The sequence below is a fragment of the Amphibalanus amphitrite genome, unplaced genomic scaffold (assembly GCF_019059575.1).
Source record: "Amphibalanus amphitrite isolate SeventyFive unplaced genomic scaffold, NRLGWU_Aamphi_draft 000681F_arrow, whole genome shotgun sequence".
In the NCBI taxonomy this organism is placed as follows: Eukaryota; Metazoa; Arthropoda; class Thecostraca; order Balanomorpha; family Balanidae; genus Amphibalanus; species Amphibalanus amphitrite.
Window position 1 is genome coordinate 282,171 of NW_024882175.1, and position 26,081 is coordinate 308,251.

Sequence of the window (26,081 nt, forward strand, 5' to 3'; positions counted from 1 at the left end):
ACAACGCATAGGTACTAGCGAGAAACGAGCAAGGGCCGAAAGAAAAATCCGAAAAGAAGAAAATCGTTTTCGAAAACTGGAGATCATAACTAGGCAAATGTTGCTATGTAGATGTATACACAAGCGTGCGGGCTCAGCATTGCAAGACAAACAACACGGATTCACTAGAAATTTATTACGTGCAAGTTAAAAATGCTTAACAGAAATAAATATTGTCTATAATAAATAAAACAGCAACAAACGCGTTCCAACAGTTCAACCAGACCATACAGGCGTCTGGGTAAATGGCAATAGATGAGCGGTGTAAGCTTGTAGCATGCGAGATATTTTCAGGCGATGTGACATAAACATAATTAGTGCAACAAATGCGGCTCTTGACAGCCCTGAGCTCTACTGGACAGGCTCCATAGTGACCTCAAACAGCTCTGCATCCTCCTCGGCGCCAGCCAGCGCCTCGTGCTTAAAGAACGTGGCATGGAGCATGATAACAAAGAACGAAGCACCAATAACCCAGAAGAGGGCCGAGCTGGCGCCGACGATCAGGAAGATGGGCACGCTGAGCAGCGCCACACCTGCGTACTGCTGCGCCAGCGGCACCTCGCGGCCGGCCACCATCAGCTTCCGCTCCTGCTGTCGCAGTCGCAGGATGTGGCAGCCGCCGGCCAGCGCGCCCAGCGCAATCAGGAGCAGCGGTGACGTCAGCAGGCAGTACACGAACAGACCCAGGAACACAAACACGTAGTTGCTCTGGAAGTGATCGATGTTCTTCACCAGGCGCTTGGACCAGCGCGGCAGCGAGTCCGGCTTGCCAAAGTTGTTGACATTGATGAACTGCAGCCAGGGCCGGATGTTCTGACGCCGACTGGCGATCCACTCTCGCACCGCCGGGCTGGCCAGCTTCGCCTGCATCTTCTTCAGTACCGTGCTGTGCTGGCTGAGGTCACCCTGCAGGTCCTCGTCGGCGGGATCTTCGGCCGCCACCAGAATCGCACTCTCCAGCTTTTCCAGCTCAGTCAGGGACATCACCCTGGACACTGAACAGTGCAGACTACTTACCGATGAATACCCTGCAAAAAACATTTTGAGGTCATTTTATGCCTTTCCTATCCCTTCTTTCCGGGCGATCACGAGAGCCTGAGGATCGATAATGCCTGGAATTTCATACAAGCTTTTTCTTTTTATCCATTGTCATTTTCCTAACGCATGTCATTTTCCTCACGCATCTCAATTATCAATCCTCATACTTTTAAGCGGGGCACGTCCAACAGATCCCTCCTCGCATTTGTTTGGGAAAAAACGCGAAAAAGTCAACCACAACAACACTGTCAGTACCCTCGAGTTGAGCAATTTTAAGCATACCCTGAAAATAATTCACAACCAGGTGACCTTTGAACTGTTGCCCGAGACCATGCCAGCCCAGAATTTCGATTCGGTGCATGTCCAAGCACATTATCCGTGAGTTTCCATGCTTTGTGTGATTAGAACTGCCCCAGCTCTCAACATGTGAATTAATGCTTGTCCCATGCATTTTCATTGCTTTCATCACGGGAAGGTCAGGATGAGGTCACTGATGATTGGTAACCTGTCCCGTAACATATTTCTTAAAATCATATTTTGACAGGCATTCTCACTGTTTGAGCACTGACACTGAGACATAAGTTATAATCATTCTGATGAGTTCTGACTGATTTATCCAAAATGTAGGGAGACTTGAACTCGACCATTAAATGACCAATAGGCAATACTGATACACAGCTTAGCATGGCTTGGGGAGCATTCGGGTCTAGGGGTAAGTTCCTTGCCTCTAGATTCAGCCATCTGGGTTTGATTCCCGGGCAATGCACGTGGCATTGCCGCCCCCTGACCGCTTGGAACAGCGTGAGAATTCCGTTTAGCATTTGGTCCACGGGGCCCTGTTTCACCAGTGATAGCAGCACGCTGCTATCAAATTGCGCCAGCTGACATAATGTGATGATGTCATACTGCTGACATAAGGGGCAATTCTGGCGCACGATTGCCGCAATATTGTTTTACGTCATCAACTAAATGTTCGAAGTTTACGTCCAAATTTTCCTTAAACCCAACTTCTTTTAGATACATCATATTAAAAAATATATATCAAAAATAAATACACTATCATGACTGTGTAAACTCTTACTTTTAGGCTCATACATCACTTAATGCCGAGGCCAAGGTCGCGGCAATCGTGCGCCGGAACTGCCCATCACGTCAACAGTATTGGTATGGCGTCATTCATGACATGACGACAGCTCGCGAAACGTGATAGCAGAGCAGCGTGCTGCTATCACCGGTGAAACAGGGCCCCGGATATGGTGCTTAACCCAAAACCATTAACGAACCAGCCTCAGCATGGCTTATGCTAGCCGAGCAGCCAGAAATGTTTCTGTAGAAAATGCCCGATGCTGATTACAATTTAATATTGCATACCATGGATGATAAGTGATAAAGATTACTTGAAATTTACTCACCAACAACCCACTCACCGAAGAAGACCAGCAGCTCTCTCGTATTGGAAATAACGGAAATAACGGGACCAGTGCCTTGAGGACAACACAAGGATTTCCACGTAGACAGTAATTGTGTTCAATTACTGAGATCTAGCAGGCTGCTATGAAAAAGGTAGCAAATGATTGGTCAGATTCTGCTTGCTGTCATGCTGCAGCGTTCAGATACGCTAATGCTTTGAAAATGAACATACATTACTTGCGCATCCAAGGCATTTATTTGGAAAAAGGATAAAACTATCCGTTATGAAGATGACGTCATGAAATAAAAAAAAAATAATGTTTACTTTGACGAGGATTTTGAGAAAAAGTATGCAGAATTTACCTTATCTTATCACTTTTTCTCCAATAACCTTGTCTAATTTATCCTAATTTAGTTTGATCTCACAAAACTTTTGGAAACCTAGCCCTCTGGCTCTATAACTAACCTCCCAAACACTTATGCGGTGACTATTGACGTCATCAAATAGATTGGCAGTTGCATCAGTTGCATGACTCAAAACATAGAATTGACAACACTGAACGCGTAAACACAACGTAAACGCGTAAACGTTTATAAATATCCATAACCCCCCATAACCAACTATCTCGCGCCACCAATTATAAGGGTACGTTCTATAGGTAAGTTCATTCGTTTTGTTATTTTCCAGATCCACGTAGTATCAAGTCTGTTCTACTTCTGTGTTTACATATTGTTCTTGGCGCGTCCCTAGGCATTACCTTAAAATACCTAAATGTAAATGGGTAGGTAGGTACTAGGTGGTCGTAAAGCAGGCGTCAAAGATGGCCTTTCAGGCATCTTTCCATCTTTCAGGCATCTTAACCAGGTAACAGGTAAGAGGCATCACACCTGTTTTTTTTTGCAAACAAGGAGACAACTCAAACCACTGGCGGTCGCAGTCGCTAGCAAAAGGGGGGCCAAAGTCACACTCGCGGGACATAACCTTTATCCGTCACTGGGAGGGGGGTGATCGGCTCATTTTATACGTCCACGAGGTGCCGCGCAGTTGGCATTACTTATGCTTCATCCATCTCATTCTTGCGTGAAATCATTAAGCTCAATTTAAGGCAAAATCACCAGTTCCATTTCCCGTCCCACGGTGCTTCCACTGGCCGGGCCACTGCACCATGACGACGGATTGGTGTAGCATAGGTATACTGGAAGGTCAGGCACATGGATTCATGACCTTACCACCAGCATAACGCCTTTTGGGGCGACTAACGGAGCGAGCAAGAGGGTGAGCCTTGCACGTGCAAAATTTCGACGGGGTACCTCCAACTGACTTGTGCACGGCACCCTACTAACCGGTCTCTAGCGATGTGCCAAATTTGAGCACCATCGGCCCAGCCGTTCTCGAGATCTGGAAGCGGCACCCTGCACGTGCGCACGTGCAAAATGGGTCCCAACTGACTTTTGCACGGCACCCTACTAACCGGTCCCTAACCATGTGCCAAATTTGAGCGCCATCGGTCCAGCCGTTCTCGAGATCTGGAGTCGACCCCTGCACGTGCGCACGTGCAGCAGCACCCCAACTCTGGCACATGGATATGCATTGCCTAGTGGGTGCCTACCTACATGCCAACTGTCAGCGCAATCGGCCAAGTAGTTACCGAGATATTGCAACAATTACGAAAGTGACACCTTTTTGTTTTGCACGTGGCACGTGCATAAGGGGTCACCCACATGTATCGGGAATAGTCCAATACTTGGTAGAAGGAATGAAGCTACCCTACAAAAATTACCGCGTGTAAATCGGTCAAGTGGTTGCTGAGATATAAGCGTCGCAGAATCGTGACCACGGGCCGGGGCCGGCCGGCCGCTCATACTCAGAAATTTCCGTTAATCTAAGGAAAGACTACGCTCGCTTCGCTCGCTCCGTAACTATAAAACAATTCGGAAAAGTACAGATACCTCTTGCTTTGAACAAGCATGTGAAACCCAGAGAGCATTTTCAGACTATGACATTTACCCATATCGCTACATACCTAGTTGTGTGGCGGCGGGAGAGAGTACCTAGGTACACCGACCTCTGCGAGACCCCCACAGTTTCCGAGCTTTCAAAATTGGCATCTGAGGGCCGCACGCGACTCCTGCGGGGCTTCGCAACGGCTCTATTGGGGCTCACTCAACCTGCCTAGTCCTACTGCTAAAAAGACTGGCCCTGAGCCCTAAGGATTTCATCAGTCTCTGCCAGCCCCTGGACCCACACCGGCTCATGGGGTCCCGACGTCGAAATATGAGGGAATGTGCGCGGGACCATCAGGACGTAAAGTAATCTCGATCAGGACCAACGTAAGGCTGTGCCGGAGACTGCGTGAGCCCTCTGATTTTTAGAAACCCATCCATGTATGTTTTCACGTAGAGGCCAGTTTAGGGCCCTCAGAGACCAGTGCAGGGCCTGCAAACTACAAAGGCCAGTAGTTTGAGACCATCAGAGACCGAGTTGGGCTCTCAGAGGCTAATGTGGGTCCTTACTCATTACAGGCCAACATGGGCCCTCAGAGGTCAGCGTGGGGCCCTAAAAGACCGGCATGAGCCGTCGTTGGACCCCAGAGGCCAGCAGAGGGCCCTCAAAGGCCAAGATGGGCCCTCCTCAGAGTCCAATGAAGGCCCTTAGACTTAGAGGCCGGCATCGGGTCTTCAGCAGCCAGTGCGGGGCTCTCATTGGCACCTAAAGGTTCGTCTTGGGACACCAGAGACAGAAATAAGGCCACCAGAGACCGGTGTGAGACCCTCAGACGCCGGTTGGGACCCCTGAGGCCGGTAAGGGGCCCTCATAGGCCAGATGTGGGACCTCAGAGGTTGATGTAGGCTCTTAGCGGTCAACGTGGGCGCTTGACCGCCACTGAAGTTCCCTCAGAGGTCAGTGTAGGACGCTCAAAGACCGGTGTGGGGGCTATATTAATAGCTGGGCGTGTTTTTTTTTTAGCCTCGTGACGATCGAATAATTGCCAGGGACCCATACACCTATATGGGGGCCCATTGGTTGTTTGGGGGGGGGGCAAACGATATGATGGCCCCTTTATTGGCCTTTGGGGGGGGGCATGGCCCTGATGCCCCTCCCCCCCGCGACCGCCACTGTGTACACATTACACACATGCCTCTGAGATTACATACTAGCTCATGCAAACTCTATGCAGGCCCCGGAGGTCCCACGCTAACCAAGCCGGCATACGGCGTCACCACCGGGCTTCTGAGGTGCACAGCACCAACCCATGAGGCCTTACTTTAGTGTCTTAGAGCCGATCTCCTTTAGCAGGGCCCACCCGCCACTGCCGAAGAGGATCTCATGCCAGCCATTGCTGGGCCTACGAGAGCCTCAAGTAAACCCACGCTGATATTCCATATAAGATCCGGCCATCTCGTGAACCGGTGCCAGCGACGCTGACCGCCATATTGACAGAATGCGAAACTGAGCCCACTCATGAGTGAAATTTACGTCCTTTGATGGCGCAAGAAAGAAAATGAAACATACGAAAAGCTTTTCTAGGACTTTTGTTCGATCTGAAAGGTGGGGCCAAAAGATAGTATGGCCCCACCTTTCAGCACCAAAGGGGGGGGGCCATGGCCCCGTGCCCCCCCCCCCCTGGGACCGCCTATGACTCAAACTTCACTGTTGCTGTATTGATATTGTTAAGGTCCAGACTGGTGGGAGTAAGCCTCAGTAAAGTAGCCCATGTTATGTTACTGTCGGCATGTCCGGCGTAAAAGGGCGGATTGAGCTGAAATTTCATAGCAGAGTCCAGCGCAACTCAGTGCGCCAAAAGTATGGTGCATGAGTGGACAGTAAATTTCAGTGCAAACAGGTAATTTAAGAAAGTTTGACGCAAGAAGAGAAAATTTAATCTTTGCTATCTTCAATTGCTGAACTACATTTGACTCGTAAATCTCGGACGATAACTGACAGATGCGTGAGATATAAGCTTCTCAAAAGCACTGCTCCAGGACTGCTTGAACACCCTTGACTCTTTACGTGGCATATGTGACAGGACTACCGATGTGATTCAAGAGTAGTCAATTGTGGGGTAGAAGAGATAGGGCTACTCAATAACAAAGTGTGCAGAGCAATCAGCCCAGCGGTTGCAGTGAGATATAACTCCCTTAAAGGTGTTACACTCCAAGCTGGGCCGCTGATGCAAGATTTTTCGCACTGAGATTTGTAATATTGAAAATATCCATCACACTGCGCTCGCTCGAAATTATTATCCACAAAGCACAAAGCTCATAATGCTTGGCATAAAGCACTCTTAGCTGAGAAGATTATACAAGAGAAGACTCACATCAGTGTAAAAGCCATCCATTCCATAATCAATGGCTAATTGGCTAGCTGCAGTGCTAACCAGCCAACGATGCATCGATAATGTGCGATTTTAGTCACTCATATTTGTGCTTGCAGAAAACCTCTGTTTTTGTCTTGTAAACACCCAAAATGTAGGTGTGTCTCACTTGTTTTTAGGTGCATTTGTAGGTGTATTTCACATCACATGTTTCTACCGGTGACGATGGTCCATGCTTTGCAGGTGTGCCTTGTGAGGTTGGCCAGTCGCATTTCGTCCGCGCAGCTCCTGGCTGAACAATGGTGAGTGCAGAGTGCTCTTTGGCATGGCCCCTTTGTGGTGGATGGCACCAGTGTTAACAACTATTCAAGTTGTAAAGATTGGTATTTCAAAATTTCAAGCACCCGTAGCTTTTGTGCTGAAGCAGTGTTTGACAGTTGCGCAAGCTTCTCTGGGTCAATCGAATTATAGGTGATTCTTGTATAGTAAAGTGGTATGCTGAATTCCTTTGAGCGGTGAACCCGACTCGTTGTGCTGCGCTTCTGTGGCTCAGTTGGTGGATTGTCTGGACCTGGTTCTCGGTGGTAAGATTTCGGTTTCCCGTCACTTGGGCGCTGAATATTTGAGTCGGGCGATCTGCAATTAGTGGGAGTAGCCGTATCCGGCCGAACCCTGGAGTGGTAGAGGCAACTTAATATCCCGATCGAATGGTAGCGGCTATGGCCAAGGTTTTGTTAGCGCAGGCTCTGGGCTCGTCAATCCGTCCGCTCACATTGTGATTAAATTGCTGAGAAAGAACTAATTCGCCGAACTGCTTACGGGAAACTCAGTCTCAGAACCCCAATGTGCGTGGTGGGCACGCCCGAGACGATATGTAACAGTACATTACTGGTAGCTGGTTCTGTGTAACGTATGTCGCGCTATGTACAGTTCGTAATCAAATGCAATCGTTCAGTCATGAAATGCGTTAACAATCTTAAATCAGTTCTGCTACGCCTACAATGTTGTTGGTAGATGTCTGCGATTTTGTCCCCTCGGCTGCCCTTTTGTAAAGCAAATGCTGTCCGCCAATAAGGGCCCGTGTATCTTCGTTTCTGCACCCTTTACTTGCCGGTTAGATTGATCAGATATATGAATAGTGGACAAGCAATTATGTTTGTTTTGTTGGGTTAGGCCCTTTCGGTCCAATGAGACCATTTCAGAGCCGGGAGGATGATAGGATATAGGGGGAGACATTGGTCTGGGCAGGCTCCCTGGTGAGTCGCCGGGGCTGAGCCCGTCCAGAGGACAGGCCACCCAGCCCCAAGGCACTCACTGCACCCGGCTACGGGGTGCGCTCCCTCGGGAGCAGCGGTGCCGCTCCAAGGGAGCAGAGCAGCCCGCATGAGATAAAGTTGCCTGTCCAGCCCGGAGGGGGTTGCGGCGTGGAGGAGAAGGATTTCAGTATCCTGAGGATAGAAGCACGGAACGGTCAACAATTATGTGATCGACTACGACTCGTTAGTCAAATTTATCCATTCATGTAACCTTTTGGATATTTCATAAGGAAAGATTCACAAGGAAATGGCGAGGTACTTAAAGGCTCTTTCATAGTGTTGTTCTCCAAAACATATTGGAAATAGAAATGCTTGAGGTATGGGTCCTGCTGCCTTCCACGCATTTGTCATTCACTGAGGCACAGCCACAGACTGAGTTATCCGACCTCCTATCTGCCAAAACCTATGTGTCGCCCCTGGTGGCAAAGCTTCTAGCTTCTAATGATGGTCGCTAGATGTCAGAGAAATCGCCGCCAGGGTGATTGAGATACGTCGCCGCCGCGTGCTAACTGCTATCGCTGGCCAGTTTGTCAACATTGCGTCAGAGCAGCGCGGTGATGTTATCCCGTAATGCTGTCTCCTTATCGATTAGCCGCCTGAGACTCGCTACTCACGACTTTTCAATCCACGGTGTGATGGTATCTGGCAGATTCCCAGCACAGCATGGCCCAGGGCTCTGGATCGACACTTGTGACCTATTCGGTGATCAGGCGACCCGGTGAAAGGGAGGCTCCGGCGAACTATCGAATCTAGATTACTGAATGGAATGCCCATCCCATAGGCATGGTTGAATTTCGCGAGTTTTTTATTGTATGTCCCGATCACCTATAGTCGGTACACTTATCTGGTGTTGGTGGAGCTGAATGATACGTGATGCTATCATCAGCAACGCTTAATTTTCTCACACAAAAGAAGTAGAGACATCGAGATAGGTTACCAGCCCTGTGCCGTTGATTTTCCGACCCCCTGCGCTCTTTCATCGATACGAGTACCGTCTGTCGATTGAACCTACCGATCAGTTGCCGTCAGACACGGAAAAAAACGTTTTGGAACAAAGAACAAATTAAAGGGACTATCCCACCTTTAACATGGGGTTTGAGTTGAGATAGCCAAGTTTGCGGCGAGGTTCAGAAACCACTATCTATCTAGGTTGCAACCCCCGCGGCCTCTTGGTGTTGAAGAAATTCGTTCCACTCATTTGAAAATGGGCCTTGTACAAGGCCCTATCTTCAACATGGAGCGACCGTTAGTGTGACGTCACCTCGTTTAGTCATTCTGATTTAAATGGGTTTGTTCGTTGAAAAATCGCTTAAAACTTGGTCTGAACTTTGTTGTGGTGCCTACAGAGTAAAAAGAATCAGCTTTATGACAGTAATGTGGCCTGGGGAAGGAGGTAATTTTGGGCTGTGACGTCACATATTTGAAAGTTTGTGTTTGGAATATGGGAAGCCTAAGATGTTTAATGAAAAATAAATGCCAGAACCTGTTCCTGGTCATCCAATCTATAAAGTCGGGCACAATTTAACTGGTTTTAACAACATTTTAGAAGGTGGGATAGTCCCTTTAATTAGAGCGATCGGACGCGCCGCACTTCATGTTCATAGATAACATATTGGATGCGATTCGGAATGTATCTCCCGGGAAAGCGATTAGATTGTTTCCGACTGAACCTTGTCTCATCTAACGGATTCTATTGCGCCAGTGGATCTCACCGATGCTTATACAACCCATGTGCATTGTGCAGGTACCTAATGCAGCCTTTGAATAATGCATAAATGCATACGTCCTTCCGCTGATTATGGGCTAGACGCTCTGCACCCAGCACCGGTGATTCGGCGGGATGATAACCAGAAACTGACGTAATAATCTGAAACTTAAGATTGAGAATACGTATGCGTAAGAAGTACCGATATCTTCGAAATTCTTTGCGTGCTTCGGTATTGCCATGTCATTGCCGAGAGAAATTCGGAAGAGACGGGACTATAATAGCAATCTACGTATCCATGTCTTTAAGTGTGCCAAAAAAGCATAATGAAAATTTGCCGCGAGCTCCGCAGCACATTCGCTCATGTCCAAAAATACAATTGGAACCGGTTCTCTCCCGCTGCCCAGCCTCTCCGGTAGGGGTGGCGGGGTGACACAGCAGGACGGGAGCGCGGCCGGGGCCCTGGGGCGGCCGCCGGTTGGAGCCGGCTGGGGGCTGCTGCGGGTGGGCAGCCGGCCGGCCGCGGGGCCGCGGCGCGCCGCCGGCCGGCCGCAGTCGCGTGCTGTCCGCGTCGCCGCTCGGAGCGCAGTGATGGAGTCCACAGAGGAGCAGCCGAACGTCAAGCGGGCGCGCAGCCTGAGCCACCCGGGCCCGATGGGGCGGCCGCACCGACCCCACACCCGGCGTGTGCACCGCAACTCACTGCCCAGCTCTACCATACCGCAGTTCGCCAACATCAAAAACAAACGCAAGTATGTGCGCTTCTCGTTCCGCGAGAAGAAGATCATCTGCAGTGTGGTGGCCGGCAACCTGTTCTTCGGCTGCATCGCCGGCATCCTGGTGCCGTTCTTCCCGTCCGAGGCCGAGAAGCGCGGCGTCTCGCAGTCGCTGGTCGGCGGCGTGTTCGCCGTCTACGCCTTCACCCAGTTCGCGTTCGCGCCGATGCTCTCCAAGCTGATCCCCGTGATGGGCGCGTCGCGCGTGTTCCACACGGGCCTGGCCGTGACGGGCGTGTCGACAGTCGTGTTCGGCCTGCTGGACTTTATCCCGGACGCAGACGCGTTCATCGTCACGTGTTACGTGGTGCGTGTGGTGGAGGCGCTGGGCACGGCCGCGTTCGTCACGGCCGCCTACACGATCGTGGCCAACCAGTTTCCGGAGAACATCAACCTGCTGGTGGGCACGTCAGAGACGGTGTGTGCCGTGGGGATCGCGGCCGGGCCGGCCATCGGCGGCGGCCTCTACACCGTCGGCGGATACGGCCTGCCCTTCTACGTCTTAGGAGGCGTGATCGTGGCGGCGACGGCCATCAGTTGCGTGACGCTGCCGTGGATCGGCGGCGATCCGCAGCGGGTCGAGGTGCGCCGCATGTCGCGCCGCATGGTCCGCTCGGCAGAGGCCTGGCTCAACGTGGTCGTGCTGCTGCTGGTGGCCGTGGCCTGGACGGCGCTGGACCCGGGCCTGGCGCCCTACGTCACCACAACGCTCGGCCTGTCGCCCGCCCACCTGGGCCTGTTCTTCCTGCTGGCCAGCGGCACCTACGCCGTGGTCGGACCCGTCTGGGGCAAGCTGTGCGACGACCTGCCCAACAACTACGTTCAGATGTCGCTGTGCCTGGTGCTGGCCGCCGTCGGACTGGCCATCATCCCGCCGGCGCCGGGCCTCGGCCTGGAGCCCAGCCGCTCGCTGGTCGCCGTCGGCATGACGATGCGCGAGCTGTTCCTGGGCGGCGCCTTCATCCCGACGTTCGGCAACATCCTGCGCTCGGGCACGGCCGTCGGACTCTCCGAGGGCATGGGCACGCAGGCGTTCGTGTCGGCCATCTGGTGCAGCGCCTTCTCGATCGGCAACACGATCGGCCCGCTGGCGGCCGGCCTCTCCGATGACGCGTTCGGCTTCCCGATGACGGTGACGGCGCTGAGCGTCATCACGCTGCTGATGGCCGTGCCGGTGGCCATCCAGTGTCTGGTGCGGTGGCGGCAGCTGGCCAACGCCGGCGCGTCGGCGCCCAGCCAGGGTCCCTCGGAGAGGTCCCCGCTGCTGGCCGAGAGCGGTGCCGGAGGAGACTGGGTGCCGGCGCCGCTGCGGACCGCCGCCATCCCTGACCGGCTGCCGACGGTGGCGTCCAGTGAGTCGGAATGAGCGGCGGCTGAGTCGCGTTCACATCACCAACATCAACAGCGGCAACACCAGCAGCACCATCACCAGCAGCGGCAGCGGCCGGTGGGCGAGGGAAGAGAAGGCGACAGACTCTCACCACCAGTAGCGGCCACAGCGGGTGGACGAAGGAGGAGGCCATCTCGTCACCGCCACTATGGACGACGGATCCATGGACCAGAGAGGGTGCAGGGCGCCGCGTCAGCGACTACGGACGACCCGCGGAGGCCGAGCGACGGGTCGAACGGTTCCAAAGGACGGCGACGCAGCGGGAGCTCACAGGGACCGCGGCAGTGGCGCGGTCGAGAGCGCGGCTTTCAACTGGAGGAGAGGGGCATGTGTCTCAGCAAGGACTGAGCGGTATTAAATGCGCTCTTCTCCAGATTTATTGAACAACGTATCGTTTGAGCCGAGGTCATATCGTTCCATGTGTGAAGTATCTTAACCGTGTGGGTACAGGGCATTTGAGCTATGTTTTATTGTGCATGTGTAGGTTTATGTGTACAGAGGAGTTAGCGAATGTTTTTTTAGTGCAATCATCATGTTTTCAGCGAAATGACTGTGTGTTTCAGTGTTGTGATGAATGCATACACATGTAAGGAAATAAACAATAAACACTATCCAGATACGTGTTCTATGGTTCAGCGTGAAAGCATATAGCTTGGTGATCTGCTTGCGGCCTATTCGCCCATCAGTCGCTGCTTGCAGCTCAAATTCCACATCTCTTTCAGCTTGGTATTGGTACGTAGCTTGGTAACGAGCTTGGTATTGGTCTAGCACACTTTGCCAGGGATTTCTGCCGAGTTGCATCTGATCTGTGCACTGTGCAGGTACGGTTGTTAATTTTTAGGTGACGGCACAAGACGCGGACTCGATCGGGCACGGTCACGACTCACGGGTCCTGATTCACTGGATAGTTTCCGCTGGCATGGGACAGTCGTCAGTGTCATTCAGAGGATGACTACCATCACGCCCAAGGGTAACTTCCTTCGCCGCCCTTCTCCCCTCCCTTAGCAGCGGCCGCGGACCTCTCGCCTCCGCAGCCGCGAGGGTCTTTGACCGCTGTCCGGAGCTTGGTCCGGAGCCACCCGTCGGCGTCAGAGATGTATATTTCTCTGCTCCTCGGCACCGAACCCGTGCGGTGCACTATGTCTTGCAAACGAGATCCAGATCGCGCCGCGCCGGGCCAGTAATGTAAACGTCGGCACCGTCCTGGGCTGGGTCAAACGTCGTCCCCCGACATTTATTGCACCACCCTGGTGCCGAGGCAGTGAGCCGAGATGTGATCAGATGCGCAATCTGGCGACAGATCATTCTAGTGCTTTTCCATAAGGCGTTGGGTATTTTCCGTAAGGTGTCAACTGTCAAGCTGCATGCCTTGGGGACCATGGGGACTCCGTGGTCGCTGAAAGGAAAAGCATAAATTCGATAGAAGTTGCCGGTTGATTGAAAAGCTGAGACGTTAAACAAATGTTTAAATCGTTCATCCAAATATGTCTGGTAGAATGGCTGCTCAATGCTTGGAATTCATGTTTTGTGTCCAGTTCACGTTGTCTCGAGTTCTCTTCCTCGACAGAAATGTTTATTTTGTGTTTATCCACTCTTCCTTTTGTAGATGATGTCATAGACAACCAGGACGGCAGGAGGCTGGATCATTATCACAATTACCTTGCTTTTTTCTTAAAGACGAGCGCCACTAGTCTTGAGCATGAACAGGGATAGTTGGCGTCAGAAAGGAATCTAACTATTAACATCTGACATCATCGCTGTCTGATAATGTCTGTCAACCAGCTCATGATGCATTGCATTTGTTGTTTATGGCATTCTTTCTATAGGAAATCAATTTGAGCCATCTCGTAGCTGCGGTATCCCCAACGGAGTGTATGGGGGTGAGCTGTCGGCGCGGGTTGAGGGTCGATTCAACAGCTGTCTGATAGAGCCACGGCGTTTGATACGAGTTCACTCGAGTGGTGCTCACTATCATGAGTACTCGCCCGCCAGCCACGGACGTGCGAGGATTCTAGTAATGGGGGGATAAGTAGACGACCCCCCCCCCCCCCACCCGGCCTCTAAGAGTATGGCTATGTGGTTAATGTATGCTGCACCCTGCGCTGTTCTGCTTTAGCCGAGCAGCGCCCACAATGTACGCACCGAGTGCCCATTTGTCCACTGACGACGGGAAGTGGCACACGACCCAGAAACATGACCCATATACTGAAGAGCGCTCGGAACGAACGCGTGAAATCTACCCACGATCCTAACAAATTTGCACTGGAAGATTGTATGAAATTTAGCATTGCCGCAAGTTTTGTATTGTGATTTTGATATCGTAGAGTGAGTCTGGGTGGTCTGGGGCATTAGTGTCTTGCTGATGATCAGTATTGTGTGCGATGGTGAGTTATTGACGTAGAGCAGAATATGCAAAGACGTAGAGCAGAATATGCATAGTCGTTGTTTCTAACTAAGGGGACTGTATCGGATCAGCATCTCTCTTCCTTGGGTGGAATCGGTTCCGCGTCGGGTTTCGATAGTTCCCAGCTTCTGCAGTACAGTATTGCTACCGTATCTGACGTGTGTGCATGTGTTCCCTTTCAGGGTGAACGCAAAGGAGTCAACAAGTACTACCCGCCTGACTATGACCCGTCCAAGGGAGGGCTCAACAAGTTCCAGGGCACGCACGCGCTGCGCGAGCGTGCCAAAAAGATCCACCTGGGCATCCTGGTCATCCGGTTCGAGATGCCCTACAACATCTGGTGTGACGGCTGCGGCAACCACATCGGCATGGGCGTCAGGTCAGTCGGCACTGCCTTCTTACGTATTTTTAGCGTTCGAAATTGGAAGGTCTTTCTTGATTGCACCTTCAATGTCATTTCCAGAAGCAAGCTTGTAAAACCATCCTAAGTTTGGACGCGTCTGTTGATTCAGAGCTCACTGGCATTGATAACAAGTCAACGACCTACCTAATGTTTTATTCTTATCTTAGCTGGGCGCACGTTTTAATATCGTTGATGATCGTAATCTGAGTTGCTAACTGACTGTTTTGTCCCTTTCAAAATTCAGGTACAACGCGGAGAAGTCCAAGGTGGGCATGTACTATACCACGCCCGTGTACCAGTTTCGTATGAAATGCCACCTGTGCGACAACTACTTTATCATCAAGACGGACCCGGCGGTAAGCTGAGCGCTGCGTTCTAAAGGCTGTGGCGCGAGTGCTGCTGCGTTTCTTATTGTCTTATTTGGGGGACAGTGGCAACGCTCAAGTCATCTTGTAAAACATGGCGTATCTGCTGGTCAGATAACCTGAGAGATGCCTTGTAGATCGTAACAGTTTTCTATTGTTACAATGCAAATGAACACGCTAGCCGTTTGCCGTTTGCTCCTTAGAGTTAATCGGTAATACTGATTACTTTTCTCACAAATATCATTTCTGTGACCCTCCTTCCCGGCCTGTTCGCCCTTCATGCACAGAACCTGGACTACGAGGTGGTCGCGGGCGCTCGGCGCCAGGAGCGGCGCTTCGACCCCGGCGAGAACGGCACTGTCGTTCCCGACGAGCGCGCCAAGATCCAGAAGCTCGCCACCGACGCCATGTACAAGCTGGAGCACGGCTCGGACGACGTCGGCAAACTGCGAGACGCCGCGCCGGTGCTGGAGCACGTGGAGCGCATCCAGGACCGCATGTGGGACGACTTCGCGGCCAACAAACGGCTCCGCGACAAGTTCAGGGTGAGGGACTGGAATTGCAGCACTCTGGTTATGTGTGTGGAGGAGAGGAAGGAAGGTCGTGGGTTTTGTGCGGCAGTGGAGCGCCGCTATACAGTGTTTCATCATGGTGTGCGCCACCGTTTACACACTCTGCGTGCGCCGACGGGCGGCTGGCACTGCTCGATGTCCGAGATCGGTCCTGGCGGGCCCGCCGCGGCGCGCCGCTCTAGTCTCGGCCGTTCTGTAAACACTTCTGCCGCCATCAGTGCAGTCCGGTTGTAAGTTCCGCCAGTTAGGCGACGTCTGTTAGATCCAGTTGGAGCCAGTATCTGTGCCAGACGTAAAATTCCGTCGGTGACGGGTGGTGTGTCCTTTAATTACCCCATGACGTCTCCTCCTCCCCCTCCCTCCGCTGCCCATGAAGTGATAACGAACAGTACGTGAAGAGAGCGACGATTTAGAACGGGTAGAACGGGGTGGCTGGGCTAACCGGTATCAGCCGACCTCGTGACGATGGGATCCATGTGGAGACATTTCCACCGTTTTAAGCGGCCTCATGTGGGCTAGGAACCATCCCATCTTATTTTGACTGCGGCTGCTTAGTTACTGCTTCTGTTCGATGTTTGTTTTTGTTTACGCTGTTGTTTTAGAGATCCTTACAGCGATCAGCACACGCGCTGGCTGGCTCACGTATGGCAAGCATTGGCACACAGCACACTCGCCACATGCTACTCTACGACCTCGCACTATTTCTTGTCACTGGCTTTTCTGTACTCTCCTCTTGTTTTGTGTTCCTTTTGTTTGTACCTTTTGTTTGCCCTTATGATAGAACCGTGTTATAATGCTATTCCCATTATATGTATAATTTGCGTCACCAGCTGTGGTGTCTGTTTGCGCCATCCGCCTTGTGCTGATGTCCAATAAACGCTTGTTTCGCAGGCGGGTAAGAAAGCGGCAGCAGCGGTAGCTGCCCGGGACGCCGATCTGCTGCGGAGGGCCTCGCTGGACCTGGTGCTGAGTCCTGAGACGGACGAGGACCGCCGGCTGGCCGCCCTGATGAAACTGCAGGACCCCGTCGGTACGTGGACTCCCGGCGGGGTGCGAGGGAGCGGGCAGGACTTTTTGGTGGGTCTGGGAGAATGTTTGGTGAGAGGGCTTCTCGCGCGGACGCCCCGCCCATTGAGTGTGTCGTTTGGGGGTGCTATGTGCTGTGGGCTGTGAGGTGGGATGTGTTTGGTCACGGTTCTTGGCTGCACCCGCTGCTCCGAAAGTACCCGACTAGAGGTGATGTGCCCTGAGCCGACCGCACTATGGGATACTGGAGTCCATCAACACCATGCTGGAATGTTCGAGTCGCTAGGGTCGCAGTTCAGGCCTCCGAGAAGAGGATTGATTCCACAGCTCGTCGTCACGTCGGATCAACGTTGAGCCGGGCGTGTTACCGACTATAAATATTTGTCTCGCGCTGCGGCCGGCCGGCGGTCGGCAGTGTGTGCCGGCGGCGCCACCGCTCCGGCCGCCTCTGACGGCTGTCCAGGGCCGGCGGCGCCACCGCTCCGGCCGCCTCTGACGGCCGTCCAGGGCCGGCGGCCAGCGCGCGCGCGGCACGTGGCGGACCCGCCCCGGCGGCGACCCTGGCGCGTCTGGCACTCCGGCCGACTCCTGGCGGCGCCCGGCTCCTCTCTGGTATAAACTGAGCGCTGCATGGACTGGCGCCACGGCAACCGCTCGGACCGGGCGGCGGCAGCCCTTGGTCCGGATCGAGCCGGCGGTGGTCCCCGTGTGGTCCTCAGATCGGACCGGACCGGGCCGGGCGCGGTCCGGCGGCGCAGACGGTCGAATGGCGCCGGTCAGGCGGCGGCCGCAGACGGCTGACGGGCCGCAGATCCCCCCCCCCCCCGCTGCGGACACCGGCCCTCGTCTGCGTAGCCCGCAGCGAATAAGGCGGGCATCTGACTGCGGCAATTGGTGGGACAAAGTTTTTTTTTTTTTTTGTATCTCGCTGCCGGTATTTTCACCAACCGCAAGTAAAATAGGCAGCTGCAAGCAAGACAGGTAGTTCGCAGATCCTCATATGGCTGGAGGCTATTGTAAGAGACGGTGGTATGCCCATTCATATTGACCGCAATAGCTGGATAGTTATTTTTCTATTTTTCATTTTATGCTTATGCTCTGACATGCTCCTCAAATTAGCACTAATTCTAACAAATGGCTGTTCAGTTTGAACACTGGATCCCTTTACACCTCATCGTTCAAAAGATCCCACCCTGTTGATACGGTACGGGAGCGATATCCGGATTCCGGTTACAACCGCCGCGAGCCTGCCGGGGAGGGAGCGCGAAGGATCACATTTCTTTGGATTGATTATTGGTGGCCCTCGGGCCGGTTCGTCCCGTCATAGGATAGCTGGGAAGATAAAGCTGAAGTGTTAAACTTGACGCATGCTTGCTTACCCCGTCATTTGATACTGACAGACAGCCGGTAGGAAGGCGTGATTCTGGTTTTCCGCGGGGAATCAGTTGGTTAGCGGTGTCAGCTGTGTGTCGGTCCGTCTCCACGGCCGTATCTGTCTCTGCGGTCCCCTCCCCGCTGCCCCCTGTCGGGTCCCCCGTGTCCGACCCCGGACTGACGCGATCCGTCCGCCGCCCCGGCGAGCCGTCGCGTGCCACTCGGGTCTCTGGGTGTCCCAGTCTGACCCATGGCCGGCCGTCTGAGGTCCGATCGCCTCTGACGCGCCACAGACAGGCCAAATATCTCCGACCGATGGTGACGTCAGGGGTACTGGAAGGCACCGCTCTCTCAGGACGCTGCCCAGCCGCACCCGCCCGGTATAAACCGCCCGTGGTGCGGCCGGCCGGGGCCGGACAGTTTCCACTTGGAGGTGGGAGTATGTGTAAACAGCGGGAGATCGGATGACCTTATTCATGTACAATGTGCATGGCAGCTGTGGTAAGCTGAAATGTTAAACGAGAAACAGCTGTTATCGCGCGATCGAGAAGCTGTTCATCCCCTGATTGATCCAATGTCCCAAAATTTGTCTATTTGGGTGGGAAAACATAGATTTTTTACCTATAGAAAGACAGTTGTGTGGATGCCCAGTTAGCATCAAACATTCTACACCCTAGAATAAAATGCATGCTTTTTGTCATTTCTCACTCCTTTTTGATCTAATTGAATCAGCAGTTTTCCACTATCTCCCCTCTTTTTGGTGGGTAATTTTCCCCTCTGACACCCAAGACAAAACTCTATTTTGGGACACTGGGACACTGGATTGATCATTTAATCGGTCTGGTTGCATCTGCGTATCACTTGCAATGTGGTATCCTGAGTTGATAATATACTTAAAGAGGTGTGCGTTGTCCGAAACGAAGGTTTGATTTTAGGGTTAGGACTCCGTCGGTGCTCTGTTTGTTTTAGTTTTGGCTTAAGCTATCGCAGGAAACTACTCTATTGACTTAAGGTTAGTTGCTGATCAACATTTTAGCGTGCCCACTGCCCAGAAAGACACGTTCCACCCACTGCCGCATCGAGTTAGCAATTAGCATGCCATCCCTGTGAATTGTTCGAGTTTTGCTATAATTTCCAAAGCCAATGTAACACCATGTCCGTTTTATGCCTAATGCTGCTCGCATTCCACGTAAACAGATATGTGTACTTTACCTTTGTTGTGCACGAAATGGTATAGCAGTTACCAAGCTTTGTTTCATTTGATGCAAACATAAAAACTGTTCTGCGTATCCGTAGCTAACAGTGTCTCTATCGAGTAGCAAACGCTTCCGTCGAAGCTGAAAGCGTCCAAGGCCACTATGTCAAGTCTAAGACTGTTTATTTAAACATCATACGATCTGGAGACAATGGTCTTCGTCAGAAGGGAGGATGGCTGGTGAAAATCAGGAAGCGAAGACCTGATATCTCTTTTTGCCCCTAACGTTTGTACGACCATCCCGGAAGTGATGGGTTGTGAATCCTCTTATATTTATTCTCACAACTTGTAACCTCTTTTTGCGGTAGAATATCGAAGCAGTCATATAGTTTAAGAGATAACCCAGTGCCATAGGTGGCTGGTGGCCATGTTTAGGTACACCGGACCGTGTTTTTACTCCTGTTATTTCCGTGTCTGTTTTCTAGGACTGGAGGAGCGGCGGAAGAGGAAGCGTGCGGCCATCGGCGCCCGGCCGGCCCTGGGCACGGTGGCGCCCCGCAGCGGCGGGTTCGGCACCGGCCGGGCCGCAGTGTCCGGCGGCGGACGGACGGCCGCCTCCATCGGGGTGGCGCTGGGTCGGAGCGGCGGCACTACAGGCTCGTCACCGGCCGCCGCTGCTGGGGATAGCGAGAAGGGTGAGCAGCGACTCCCCATCGTGATCGCCGGCCCCAGCACATCAGACACCGGCCCCGGCGCCTCACCGACCGCCAGCCCGAGCGCCTCCGTAACCAGTCCCAGCCCCGTCGGTCCGATCTCATCTGTCACTAGTCCCAGTCCGGTAGACCCGACCTCCTCCGCCGGCCCCAGCCCCCCTGTTTCAACCCCTTCTACCGACCCCAGTCCCGTCGTTCCGACCTCCGCTGCGAACCTGTCACTGCCGGGACCTGCCTGTGACCGCCCGGCGTCCCCAGATCGTTTGAACGGTCCCGGGTCAGTCATTTCCCCAGTGATAACCGCTGCCAACCGGTCAAACGATTGTTCGACCGCGACCCCGGCGGGGAGGATCAGCCTGGTGGCGGAGTACTCTTCAACAGACAGCGAGTGATTGTCCGCTGTGACCGGATTTTACCGGTATGGGATGAGCCGGGATATATCTGTTTTAGCACTGCTCAGGAATATAAGGATGTGTTCGCTAGCGTAACGAACGTCTTTTTCGTTTGAAAGCGTCATCTTATCTAGAGCGATCCGAAGAATGTGCGTTTTTCGCTATTTATTGACACCAAGCGGGAATTCTTCGCTGAAAGCATGAACTGGCTGTGAGCTGGGGGCAGCGGCCTCGTTAGGCGAATCGACAGTTGAGGTAGTTGTGTTTGCTATTTTTTACATATTGTAGTCGTTATTTTGTCATTGGTTGTGCTGTGCAGGTTGCGACGAGTGTGCGAGGGCGTATGGATGGCTAACTAGTCTTGCGATATTGAATGAGACAATCTATTAGCTGGTTTTGCAGATATAATACATATATCTTCTCTGCATAACATATCTCATTATCGATGTATTTGTAAAATTTATCGGTTTCCTTATTCCTTTGGATCAACTTTCCACATCAACAAAGCACGAGCTACGAAGTTTTGTTTCAGGACGTTCAGTTGCTAATGACCGCAGACGCTGTTACGAGGGCAAATCAGGAAACGCCAGTTGATATGTTAAATAATTTATTTCACATAATCAGTCATACCTCGCATCAGCAGCACACGCCATAACACCGCTTTGGTCATAACCAGAACAAGTTTTATTGCAAAACAACGGGTAATAGCGATATTTCACACAGGTATATCAACACACGTATAAAAATGTGTCGGTGCGCGCTGGGCGGAGACGCAGCCGTTATGATTGTCGGCCGCCCTGTCCGCCGTCGGGACCCGGCACCACGCACATCACAGAGACACTCCCACCGCCCCGGTGCCCAGATTCAGTCCGACATCTGCCCAAACCATGCCGACAAATGGCACGGTCTGATCTGCGCTCAGGAATCCACGCGCCGCGGGATCCGCGCGGCCGCGCGACCCTACACCAATATCGGTGTGATTCTGAGCGTCAACTCCCACTTTGGCCGAGGGTATCACATGAACGTGCGGCGGCGAGCGCCGAGCTCAGGCGCCCGAAGGCGGCACCGAACACAGGCGCCGAGCGCCCTGCCGGACACTGTCGCCCGGACTCGCAGGCGGCACCGGACTCAGTCGCCCGGACTCACAGACAGCGGGCGCTGGGCGCCGGACTCAGTCGCCGAACTAACAGGCGCTGAGGAGCGCAGGACTCAGTCGCCAGACTAACAGGCGCTGAGGAGCGCTGGACTCACAGGCGGCGCCACGACGAGGAGCTGAACGATGAGATGCCGCCGCCGCCGACGCCGCCACCGCCCGAGCCGTATCTGGGCAACACAGTACAGCGCCGGTCAGCGGAGGTCGGCCCTGCGGAGCCAGGCAGACACACAGCGCACGGGTAAGACGGAGCGGCCGCTCAGTGGCGAGACCCGGCCGACGCTACTGCAGGCACGAGCATCACTAAAACTGGACAGAGGACATACACACGAGTGTTGCAGGCACGAGCTTCAGTCGAACGGGACAGAGGACACATTCACACGTGCAGACCGACAATGAATGTTCTGAATGTGTAAAAAAACTAAAATGTGTGGGTTTTATAAAGAAATCTAAAGGGAAATCATAAGCGGGAACTGATATGATGAGCATCTTCAGAGCAACCATTTTTCTCGTATGAAGGGAGACAACTACTAATATACCACTGCGTATATCAACTGGGTATGTCAGGTATGTAGCGACAAACATTCGAACAGCTGCATAATCATGCACTTCACGGACTAAACACAACAGGCAGACACCGGCGCGGGAAAAAAATCGAATGGAAATTAAAAGAATGTTAAGCATCACATACTTCTCAACAACCTTCAATTATTTAACGTTAAAACATCCATTCTGCGAAACGGGTACAATGTAAGCAAGCGATACAATGTAATTAGAAAAGTAACCCGAGGGCGGCTCCCGGATCGACCAGAAAGTCCAGCCAGGAGAGGCCGCCCCGGTCTGCGGCCGGCGGCGGTGGCACTTGCCTCGAATATCTGCGCAGCTGCGGCTGACTGGCGGCGCCGGCCGAGCGCGATTTGCGCGCCTCCTTCAGACTCTCGATGTTGCTGGTGACCGAGTCGAGGTCGCGCTTCAGCTGGTCGCCGATCGAGCTGAGCCGAGACGAGGAGGCGATGGCCGGCCCCAGCGCGGCCGTGTGACGACGGTAGTACTCGGCGTTGCTCGACGGCGTCGCCGCCGACGCGCGGAAGTAGGGCGCGTCGCCGGCGCCGCGGCCGGTCCGGCGCGGCTCGGGGGAGTCCAGGGCCGGTCGACGGCGGCCCTCCTCGATACTGGAGAGTCGGGACGGCCGCGGCTCGGCCGAGTCGGACGGCAGAGACTCGCGCGACGAGCGCAGGCTGACGTTACTCGAGGAGAGCGCCTCGCGTGAGTCGCTGGGGTCGGGCTCGTCGGCGGGCGGCACGCAGCCGGCGCTACCCAGTTTTCGGCGGCGCGGCAGGGTGCTGCTGATCCAGCCGCCGCCGTCCGCCGCCTCGGACGGGTCACGGCTGTGCGAACGCATCCGCGGCTCACCTGAGCGCAGCGAGCTCGAGCGGCCGGCGCGGCGCGGCTCCGTCGACGGCTCGTCATAGATGAGACTGAGCATCTCCCGGCTGGCCGAGCGGTCCCGTCGCCGGTCGTTGAAGCGGGAGAAGTAGCTTTTCCGCAGGATTCTGTCGCTGACCGAGTCCTCCTCGTCGTCGACGGTGTTGAGCTCCGAGGTGTCGGTGTTCTCCGAGGCCGGGTCGGTGTCGGCGCTGGGTCGCCGGCCGTGCCGCCGCCACCGACGCTCCGGATCGCCGCCGTTCTCCGGGCGACCGTTCGGCGTCTGCTCGGCGGCTCCGTTCGACACGGGACCGTTCTGCACAGGAGGCTCGTCGTTGACCACCACGGCCGGCGCGGCGGCGGCGGACCGGTGTCGGTCCGACCGCGGCTCAGGCTCGGCCTGCTGCAGTCGGTTGGCGGCCGAGCGCACCCCGCCGTGACGATCCTCCTGCTCACCGAGCGACTGCCGCGGAGAGCCAGGCCGGGCCACGGGCGCGCTGGCCGGCGGCGCCTTCTCAGAGTCCGGGTACCGCTCGAACGCGTCACGTAGCAGGTCCGGGTTGATGGGAGTCGGCGGCTGGTTTTCGATCCCGCTACTGGGCTGCGTAGCACCGTCCCGCCGCTTGTCTGCGCTGTTCTCATCCTCCGCCTTCACCTCTGAGCGACTTCCGACTCGCCGGATAAGGCTTGGTATCCGACTTAGCTTCTGAGTGAGAGAAGACTTCTTCTCTTTGGTTTCATCCGCATCCGGCCGCTTCTCGCCGCCCCCGGTCTTCGCCTCATCGTCCTTACCGCGGCTGAGCAGTTTTGCCGTCTTCCGCGATAGCTCGTCAAAGACGCTCCTCTCTAACGGCTTGTCTGCCTTCTTAGGAACATCAGGAGCCGGTCGCGGGTCGGCAGCCGCAGCCGTGCCCTGTGCATCCTGCCACGTCTCTTCCGACTCCTCGGCTACCGCAGGGTTCGGGGTCGGCGAGCCGACTATACCGCCCAGCTCCGCCTCCACCTCAGGCTCTGCTTCAGGCACCGGCGGCGGCGACACCAGGCTCTCCCGCTTCTGCCTGATGTCTTTGAGCACGTTCTGCACGCTGCGCTCGGAGCTGCGTGTGAATGGCGTACTGAAGCGGTACGTGTCCGGTGTGTACAGACTCTCCGTGGGACTGAGTGTCCCCGGGCTGGCGGCCGGGCGGTACTCTCCGCTCCGGTCACGGCCGTACGGGTCCACACTGAGTCTCAGGTCCTCCCGCGGACTGCGGGGCCGCGGACTGGAGCGGTAATCCTCCAGTGGACTGCGGGGCCGCGAGCTGGAGCGGTAGTCCTCCGGTGGGCCGGAGAGGTACTGAGACCGGTACTCGGACCGCGGACTGAACGGCTCGCGGGGCCGCGAGTACCGGTCCTCACCCGAGTCGGCGTAGTATCCGGCGCTGGCGGGTCGAGCCGCGTCGCCCCTGGCCGTGCGCCAGGACCGGTCGGCCAGCCGGCGAGTCTCCGGGCTGGGCACCGGCGTGCGGTCGCTGTCCTCGCCGTTTGGAGGTTCCAGGGTGGCGCCAGCGCCCACCGACCGCTCCGGTGACCGGCTCCCGCCACGGCTCTGGCTGCGTGCCCGTGGCGCAGCGACGGTCTCACGGCGGCCGTCCCCCAGCCGGAGACTGAGCGCGCGGCCCAGCGAGCGGCGCACGTCGTCGGCCGTGGTGCGCGGTCGTGCGGCCGGCCGCTGCGGCGTCTCCTGCTCGTCGTCACTACCACCGGAGGGAGCGTCGATCAGGGAGCGGCGGCGCGCTGGCCCGGCCGCCGGCTCCTGCTGCTGGCCTGCTGCTGATCGCCCGCCATCCCGCCCGTTAGCTTCCCCCGGCGGCCGGAACGAGCTGTGCAGACTGCGCGGCCGCCACGCCACCTTGGGCGGCTCCGCGGCCGCCCCCGCCCCCGCCGCGGCCGCCGTCTGTTCGGCCGGAGGATACTCCCGGCTCGAGGTGCGGGTGTAGACCCGATAGGCCGGCGCCTGGGCAGGAGCCGGCTCCGGCGGCGCGGCGGGCGCCGGTGCCGGTGCCGCCCGACTCAGCGCCGGGTCCTGGCGCAGGAACCGACTGATGAAGTCGCGCGCCGACCCGGCCCGCTCGGCGCTGGAGCCGGGATCCGGTCCGCCCAGCGGCGAGTCCGCCGTCGACGACTTCTTGTAGGCCAGGAACTTGCGCGGCCTGGCCAGCTGCGGCTCCGGTGACATGGGGGACGGGGACGGCGCCTGCGGCTGCTGCTGTGGCTGCTGCTGCTGCGGGCGGACGAACGGCTGCGGGCCGGGCCGCGGCTGATCCGCCGGCTCGTCGTCGTCGATGATGGGCAGGTCCTTGGAGGGCGCCCGCGCCGTGTAGCGCCGCGGCAGGCTGCGCGTGTAGCTGGCCGGATCGTCGTCCGTCTCGAAACACTGGCCGCGCCGCCGGAAATCTGCCGACGCACCCCATACCGCGGGTCAGAGATCAGGGGTGGCGGCCAATGGTAGCCGTGATACTAGGAGCATCCGTCAGTGTGCCTCTGGTGCACGAGAGTCAGCAGGACCCTTCAGATGAAAATTGACTCAAGTCACCTTTCAAGAAAAAGAAAAGCTGTGATAAAACATTTACAAGAACGAACTCAATTTCGCTTTTCCAGCGGAAATTATTAAGTTTATAAGTTAAGGTCACACTAGGTTAAGGTACCAACTAATTTTGTGAATAGGCAATCATTATTACGTTAGATGGCCTCACGAGTTCCGAGCGTGCGACTGCTCCCATCTCAGGAAAGAAACGATGTCGATAATCGTATATCGAAAGCTGCCACCCAGTTTTCATTTCACTGGATTCACGGGAACATGTAGGAAAAACTAGGATGTTTAAAAATAAATAAATAAATAACCATAAAATAAAACCGCGAAAAGTTAAGAGTAGTGATCGTCTCTAGTAGAACACGTAATTATGCTTGCAAAATGCCTAGTTTATGGTGAATTTCACAGATAAAATCGTTTTATAATTACTGAAACAAAAACAAGTACCAGCCAAAATACCTGTCAGCTTTCCGCAGAAGCCAGGCCCGCGGCCATTC

At 54.7% G+C, this 26,081-nt stretch overlaps 3 protein-coding genes across 7 annotated transcripts in view; 1 reads left to right on the top strand and 2 right to left on the bottom strand.

The window, feature by feature from the left end:
• Nucleotides 1–160: 160 nt before the first annotated feature.
• On the bottom strand, nucleotides 161–2,739 carry LOC122364537 (prenylated Rab acceptor protein 1-like). 2 transcript variants are annotated; one of them, XM_043334998.1, is made up of 2 exons: nucleotides 2,490–2,739; nucleotides 161–1,067 (listed from the first exon to the last, which is right to left on the bottom strand). In XM_043334998.1, exon 2 carries the CDS (start codon nucleotides 1,021–1,023, stop codon nucleotides 391–393), a length of 633 nt encoding a protein of 210 aa, XP_043190933.1. In that variant the 5' UTR covers nucleotides 1,024–1,067; nucleotides 2,490–2,739; the 3' UTR covers nucleotides 161–390. The 2 variants fall into 2 exon arrangements, with proteins under 2 accessions (XP_043190933.1, XP_043190934.1); XM_043334999.1 differs by having other exon boundaries at nucleotides 2,505–2,717.
• Nucleotides 2,740–2,986: 247 nt separating this feature from the next.
• Nucleotides 2,987–20,527, top strand: LOC122364533 (coiled-coil domain-containing protein 130 homolog). Of its 3 annotated transcripts, none has more exons than XM_043334992.1 (7): nucleotides 2,987–3,146; nucleotides 7,047–7,105; nucleotides 14,577–14,773; nucleotides 15,042–15,153; nucleotides 15,450–15,707; nucleotides 16,626–16,764; nucleotides 19,815–20,527. In XM_043334992.1, the coding sequence occupies exons 2-7, from the start codon at nucleotides 7,103–7,105 to the stop codon at nucleotides 20,432–20,434; spliced, it is 1,329 nt and encodes a 442-aa protein (XP_043190927.1). In that variant the 5' UTR covers nucleotides 2,987–3,146; nucleotides 7,047–7,102; the 3' UTR covers nucleotides 20,435–20,527. The 3 variants fall into 3 exon arrangements, with proteins under 3 accessions (XP_043190927.1, XP_043190926.1, XP_043190925.1); XM_043334991.1 differs by having other exon boundaries at nucleotides 3,045–3,133; XM_043334990.1 differs by lacking the exon at nucleotides 2,987–3,146 and adding an exon at nucleotides 3,272–3,359.
• Nucleotides 20,528–21,024: 497 nt separating this feature from the next.
• The window catches only part of LOC122364535 (serine/arginine repetitive matrix protein 2-like), a 33,197-nt gene continuing 28,140 nt past the window's right edge, over nucleotides 21,025–26,081 (bottom strand). The window contains exons 13-14 of one of the 2 annotated variants that reach the window (XM_043334994.1): nucleotides 22,454–25,448; nucleotides 21,025–21,757 (exon numbers count right to left, since the gene is read on the bottom strand). In XM_043334994.1, the coding sequence (XP_043190929.1) occupies nucleotides 21,682–21,757; nucleotides 22,454–25,448 (3,071 nt within the window). In that variant the 3' untranslated portion in view covers nucleotides 21,025–21,681. Of the gene's footprint in view, nucleotides 21,798–22,453; nucleotides 25,449–26,081 lie in introns of both variants that reach the window. The other variant, XM_043334995.1, reaches the window with a different exon arrangement.